Source organism: Gossypium hirsutum, chromosome D11 (genome assembly GCF_007990345.1).
Source record: "Gossypium hirsutum isolate 1008001.06 chromosome D11, Gossypium_hirsutum_v2.1, whole genome shotgun sequence".
NCBI lineage: Eukaryota > Viridiplantae > Streptophyta > Magnoliopsida > Malvales > Malvaceae > Gossypium > Gossypium hirsutum.
The window spans coordinates 16,578,421-16,585,516 of NC_053447.1; the positions used below are offsets into that span (position 1 = coordinate 16,578,421).

Genomic DNA, 7,096 nt, shown 5'->3' on the forward strand with positions numbered 1-7,096 from the left:
GATTTATTTTGTCCCAGAACTTTCAAATTTTGATTTCTGGTGAAGATTGATTTAAAATTTGAGAAAATTTAAATAAAATTATTATATTTAAAAAAATATAAGTCAGGATTGAATTTCAACTTACAAGGTGTTCCTATTCTAATTTTATAATATATTATGTTATTTTATAACATAAAAGAATCTAAATCTTTGGGTTCGAAATTAATCCGATCATTAAACACCTCATTGGGGATCGATTGAATTTGAATTTAAAACGAATCATACTCTTAAACTAAAGACAAAACTCTTCTAACACTGATTTGCTCCATTTAAAAGACTCGACCTTCTTAGAAAGTTCAAACTTATTATTATTCGATAAAACTTATTATTATTAAAAAGTTTTTTTATATTAATATTGATATAAAAATAATTAAAATGAAATGAAAGATTACTGATCATTGGTTAAATGGCGAAAACAGTAAATAAAATTGAATTAGTGGAGCAATTCAAGATTTTATACAAAAACAATAATAAATAGTCCAAAAACCTTAAGCAAATTAATTTTGTAACCAATGTGGGCCTAAGATTAAAAACTTTACATTTGTGAAGCTGGAGTTATGTTTGGTATAGCAATTTTGACTTTGTCTAGTTTGAAAGTTTCAAAGTCAATATTCTTTGGGCGTTGATCAACCAACGTAAACAAGAACTTCCATTTTGGGACTGAAATTCTTCCTAGCATGTATGTATGTATTTCTTTGTTTGATTGCCAACCCTATTTCTCTTTCTTTGTTGAAAGCGTAAGTCACTAAGTCGGGTCAAGTGAATTCAGATTAATAATTGCATTGTCAATTAAGTCTTAATTCGATTGATATGAGTATTGTTGCTAATATAGGAGGATGTGAGTTCGAATACATTAAAACGTATTATCTTCTTATTTATGAGTTGAACAGGAGTTACGAATAATTTTAGACACTTTATAAAAATCCGTTCTTAATTTCGATTCTTCAATATTACTCTATTTCTTCTCCCTATTAATTAATCTAAATTTGTTGCTTCCTTATTCTCACATGAGAAGTAGGATAAGGCTTACAAGAATGATTCTAGCCTGAAATTGGGATTCAGCTTGCAATTTTTCACAAGCCACTATCAAATTATTATTCTTATCTCTGACAACAACTCCACCGAACCAATTCCTTTCTCTAGCCTTGATAAGTGCTATGGGGAGGTTCCAAATAACACCCATATTTTTTTTAACTTGTATTTCTGTTCAACTAGGGTTGTTTACCGTAAAGGTTAGAGAGGAAGTGTTACAAATAAGTGAACAAGATAAATTGAAAGAAGGTGGTGAGAAGACTGAAGTAGATTCGGTAACACTAGGTGTAGTGACAGGTGGTGATTGGTAATGTGTAGAAAGAGAAATGTGGCTGATGATAAGGCTAAGCAAAAAAAATAAGTTGAGAGAATTTTAAAGAGAGCTTTGAGAGTCTAAATTCCAAAGTGGCAAAAGTGTTTTCACTAATTTTGAAATACTACTATTTATAATGTTTCAAGAATAGGAGTCATAAAGGATAATCAAAGAGAGTAATAATAGATATTTTTCAGTTAAACTTGCATTAACGATTAAGAAGAGAAAATGAAAGGTTTTGTTGGTGATGGTGAATAGTGAAGAAGAAATCACTATATTTTTTAAAGGATAGAAAATCACTCAACGTTACAGGAAAATGTTAAAAGGAATACTCTTAACTGCATTCATACCTAATTCACCAAGCCAAGATCTCCAGAACATCTCAAAAATGAAGATAAGCCAAGAACTGTACCATATTTTGGGGTTACTTTCATTTCTTCCACTTTGGTGAAGTGGTACCATGTGAAATATCTTTCACGGAACATCTCTTGAAACGCAAGATGATGGTTCTTGTATGAGAGTTGTTCTTGAATAATAATTTTGAATTGTTCTAAATGTAAGTTGTTCTAAATAAAGTTGTTTTCAATGTAGAAGTTGTTCTGAATAAGAGTTGTTCAGTGGTGATACTTTTATTGACAAAGCTTGTTTTGAAATGACTCTTTTGAAAAAACAGAATTGTTCTAAACATAGCTATTCCTGAAATGTCATTATTTTAAACAAGAATTATTTTGAACTTTAGCTATTCTCAACAGAAATTGTTCTCAAATAACTACACTAGAGGACAATTGTTCTAACTACAGCTCTATTATGAACATAACTACTTTCGAACAACAGTTGTTCTGAACAACAACTATTTTAAACAAAAATTGTTGCTCTAGAGGAAATACGCTTGATAACACAATTTCCTAAAATATAATATCCTTTTATATCTTAGTAGCCAAAATTGAATATCTACATTTATTATTTGTTCTCTACTTTTGAGTATCAATCTTTATTGTCTTTCACTTTCTTAAGGGAGCTATAAAGGCTTCTTATCCATCCAAGTGTTTTATGTGGATTGGGACTAATATGTTCCTATTTTTTGTTTTCCAAATTCTTTGCAAAGTAAAGTAAAGAGAGAATAGAAACTTTTTACCTTTGTACTCTTTACATCCTTTCTTTGCTAAAATTAAAAGATTAATCTTTTTTTTTTTTGCTTTTTTGCAACCATTAAAAGATTAAGTTAAGGATTGGTTCCAGATTAAATGATTGAATTGTTATAGATAAATGTTCCTCAAATCATATGACTCTTACAAAATCACATTTTGCGAAAAAACATTTCATAGACTCAAACTCCTCCTCACTAAGAAGACACATCATTGTCACATTGATAGATCTCCTTGTCAATTTCTCCTTGGATACTTTTGTGGCACATTTACCACAAAAATACAATTAATTTAAATGAGAGTTTTAACTTTCAAAAGTTCATCCCAACGGTAATCAAACTTAGATGAGAAATATACCATTAGTGTCGAATTTCCAAATAATTTTATCCTTGCATCCCAACAGAGAAAAGGATCAACTTCTAGACTCATCCCCAAATTTGAGCCAACTTCACTTTTTGTTCGTCCCCAAATTTGTATGTCTTTTTCCAGCAGACATATCACTCCCACTTAGCATACCTTTCCAGATCCATGAATTTGTGTTGGCTTTTTCACAGCATATTGAAAATAATTGTTTTTATGGTATTTTGCCTTAAACACTGATGCAGTAATTGCCCCTTTTATCAATTAATCTTCATGCTTGTTTTGCTAGAAATGCTTCATTCATCACTGCTATTCTTTTAATGCTATAAATGATATGATATCATTTAAAACTCCTTTCAAACCACAACTTTTAAACTAGTCTTATAAATCACATTACAAAAGCTAAAGCTAATTGGTCGACTGCCATAGTTTGCATAGCTCCTTTTGGTATGAGGGCAATATTTTTCTTGCTGAGCTTCTTTAACAAGTGTTCCAACTCTAGAAATGTCATTGTGGCTTCTGTAGTTAAAGGCTCACAATGTCCCAGAAAGCTTGGTAAAATATAATAAGTTTTGAATCAATATCTTGTGCATTTTAGAGTGCTTATCTACAACTTTGCCTGTCTCACCTCGTCTGCCGAAAAGGTTTTATTTTGCATCTCCAAATGTTGTTTTTGAGAATCTTGGGAGACAAAAATAATTTGATTTTTTGCTTTGATATCTTCTGCATTGTTAGAATCCCTTTTGCAATAAATATCTAGGAAATGGTTCAAGAAAATTTGTTTGAATTGAAATATTAACATTTTTGTAGAATTTTACATAAATACTTTACTACGTAAATTTATCCATTGGTTCGGTAATACTCTTGACTGAAAATACTTTTTAAGTAATAAAGAACCATTTCAAGTTTATTATTATAATTATAATTATAAACATTTTTATTTCTTTATTATTATTTTGAAAAGTTAATAAACTTTTGAGCTAGTTCAACCCATACTTTACTTATATACATTTTTTTTATATTTTTCATAACCGTTTTATGGTTTATGTTCGGGGTTCGTGATTGTCCCTCTCAACAATGCCATCTCTAAGATTTGAACTTGCATTCTTCCATGGGAATGCAATGTTATGCATAATAAGGTAAAATCTAATCAATGACAATGATTAGCCATTACCATACCATGAACAAATATTGAAGAATACCAATATGTTCGTATTAGCTTATACATAAAATGCTAACAGAAGGAAAAAGAATTTACCTATAATAATAATAATAATAAATTGAGAAGCCATTCATCATAAATTATCAATCAGAGACGATTTAGAAACGCAATCTAGGTTACTTATCTGTGAGGTTAACGTTTTTAAGTTGCTGTAAACCTCTGCAGTCTCCGGCTGCATTGGCATATTGGACTGGAAACAATGTAACTGATGTCTAACTTCAATCCAGCTGCACCCTGGTTGCTTCTCCGCTTCAGTGTATTTCATTGATAGCCTTGTGTTTTCGACCTCATCCCAACTACCAGCCTCAGCTTGCATGTTTGCCAACAACACAAAGTTTGATGTTTTTCGAGGTTCAAATTCTGAAAGCTGCTCTGCAGCAATCTTGCCAAGCTTCAAATTCCCACGAGTCTTGCAAGCAGCCAAAAGTGCACCCCATATTCCGGCATTTTCCCTGATCTTCAATCCCCTCACCACTTCAAAGGCTTCAGATAACATCCCAGCACGGCCTAGCATATCAACAATGCAAGCATAATGTTCAACCATAGGTTCTATAGAGTAAATTTCTGTCATGTGCTTAAACAATTTTAAGCCCTGGTCAACAAGGCCAATGTGACTACAACCAGATAAAACCCCAATGAAGGTGACATGATCGGGTTGCACACCTTTTGACACCATTTGTTCAAAGAGTTGAACGCCTTGTTTTCCATAGCCATTTAACGCATACCCAGTAATCAGAGAATTCCAAGAAATAACATCAACTTCATCAAGATCATCGAATATGAGTTGAGCACACAAGATGCGTCCACATTTAGCATACATGGTGATCAACGCATTCCCTACAAACAGATCATTTAAATGACCACTCTTCAAAACCTTATTGTGCATCTGCTTTCCAACTTGCAAAGCTGCAAGATTGGCACATGCACTTAGACTACATGCAAAAGTTGAATGATCAGGTGTTATTCCTTCATGAGCCATCAGTTTGAAACTAGTCAATGCATCCATTGATAAGCCATTCTGCAAGAAACCTGTTATCAATGAATTCCAAGAGACTACATTCTTTATCTTCATTCCATTGAATATCTTAACCGCTTCTTCCATTTCTCCGATTTGAGCATAACCAATGATCATGGTGTTCCAAGTGACTAAATCTTTATCTTTCATCTCCTTGAATAGATCGAGAGCCTTATCCATTCTTCCCATCTGTGAATACCCTGCAATCATTGTGTTCCAACAAACAATATCTCTAGCAGCTATCTCATTAAAAACCTGACAAGCTTCATCCATTCTTTTATTCTTGATGTATCCAGAAAGCATTGCAGTTTGCGCCGCAATATCCTTGTAAGGCATTTGATTCAGTAATTCCCTTGCCTTATCAAGCTGGCCAACATGAACATAACCATCAATCATTGTGGTCCATGAAAATGAATCCCTGTTTGGCATGTCACTGAACAACCTGGCAGCCTCCTCAATTTGGTAATCCTTCACATAAGCACTAATCATAGCATTCCAAGAAACAACATTCTTATTCTGCATCTGATCAAACAATCTCCTTGCCTCCAATATCTTACCACTTCGTGCAAGCCCACATAACATTGCAACCCAAGAAACAACATTCGGATATGGAGTCTTCTCAAAATACTCCCAAGCAGAATCCAAATCACCAACCTCAATAAATCCATCGACCATCAAATTCCATGAAACAACATCCCTTAGCGCCATTCCTTCAAAAAACTCCCTCCCCAAACGCATTTCGCCATTCCGGGTATAGCAGGATAACATCAAATTCCACGAAGCAACAACCCTAAGTGGCATTTCGTCGAACAATCTCCTAGCTTCAACAATCCTTCCTTTCTCACCATACCCTCGAATCATAACGTTCCAAAAAGCCACATCACGCTTGTGAGGAAATAAGTCAAACAGTTCTCTAGCCTTTTCAAGCTCCCCTTTACGTGTAAAATAAGATATCATCAGAGTCCAAGAGAATCTGTCTCTTTTAGGCATTTTAACGAACAGTCGATAAGCTTCATCAATTCTATCGGAGTGTAAATACCCTGCAATCATTGTATTCCAAGAAACTAGGTTTCTACGGGGCATGTTGTCGAACAGGTGACGTGCATCGTTGAATTTGCCGTTTTTATTTAAGGCAGAAATCATGGAGTTGTATGTTACAGTGTTCTTACGGGTCATTTCGGAGAAAAGTTTGACGGCTTCATGGATTTGACCAGATTTTCCCAACTGGGTAATCTGGGTGTTTTGCTTGAAGATATGATTGGTGTGTTCACCGATTACTTTCAAGTTTTGTTTCATCTTTTCATTGCTAAAATTCACTTCTGGGTTAGCTTCATTTGAGAGGCTTTCGTAGTACCTTCAATTTGTTCATATTGCATTTTAATATTTCTTCTTCTTAGTGAAATTTTTAGACCCACAATTAAAGTTAGGAGTAGGCAACACATGTAAATTTTTTTTATCTTACTTTTGGAATAAAAAATTATACCAAATTCTGGCTTTTTTATTAAAATATTCTAAAATTTTAATAAATTACGAAAATGATCCACTTTTTTAATTATGAATATAAATAACCTGAAATAAATAGTAAAAGTTGGTATAGCCAAAGAGAACGACGTCATCAACATGCCACGTCAGCAATTAGAATTAAGAAATCAATTTTTTGGTAGAGCCATAGAAAATGACACTAACTATATGAATACCAGAGAAATATTGGTATTTCTCAATAATTAGGGGGCCAAAAAATAAATAATAGTGATGGAGCCATAGGAAATGACACCACCACTTTATTGTGTCAGGGTTCTTTATTTTTTTAAATTAAAAAAATATTATTTTATTTGGTAGAGTCATATAGAATAGTGTCAATAGTCTCAGAATTTTTTTTATAATTTTAAAAAATTTAATTATATTTGGTGAAGTCATATATATAGAATAGCGCCACCAGTGTAATCTATCTTTTTTTTAATTTAAAATTA

The 7,096-nt window shown here is 32.8% G+C and overlaps 1 protein-coding gene across 1 annotated transcript; it reads right to left on the bottom strand.

The window, feature by feature from the left end:
* Window positions 1-4,041: 4,041 nt before the first annotated feature.
* On the bottom strand, window positions 4,042-6,525 carry LOC107912623 (pentatricopeptide repeat-containing protein At4g02750). Its single transcript, XM_016840897.2, has one exon. The coding sequence runs from the start codon at window positions 6,420-6,422 to the stop codon at window positions 4,185-4,187; it is 2,238 nt and encodes a 745-aa protein (XP_016696386.1). The 5' UTR covers window positions 6,423-6,525; the 3' UTR covers window positions 4,042-4,184.
* Between the last annotated feature and the right edge of the window lie 571 nt (window positions 6,526-7,096).

Coding starts and splice junctions, on each gene's coding strand:
- LOC107912623 (XM_016840897.2), bottom strand. CDS start 6,422: ATGAAACAAAACTTGAAAGTAATCGGTGAACACACCAATCATATCTTC.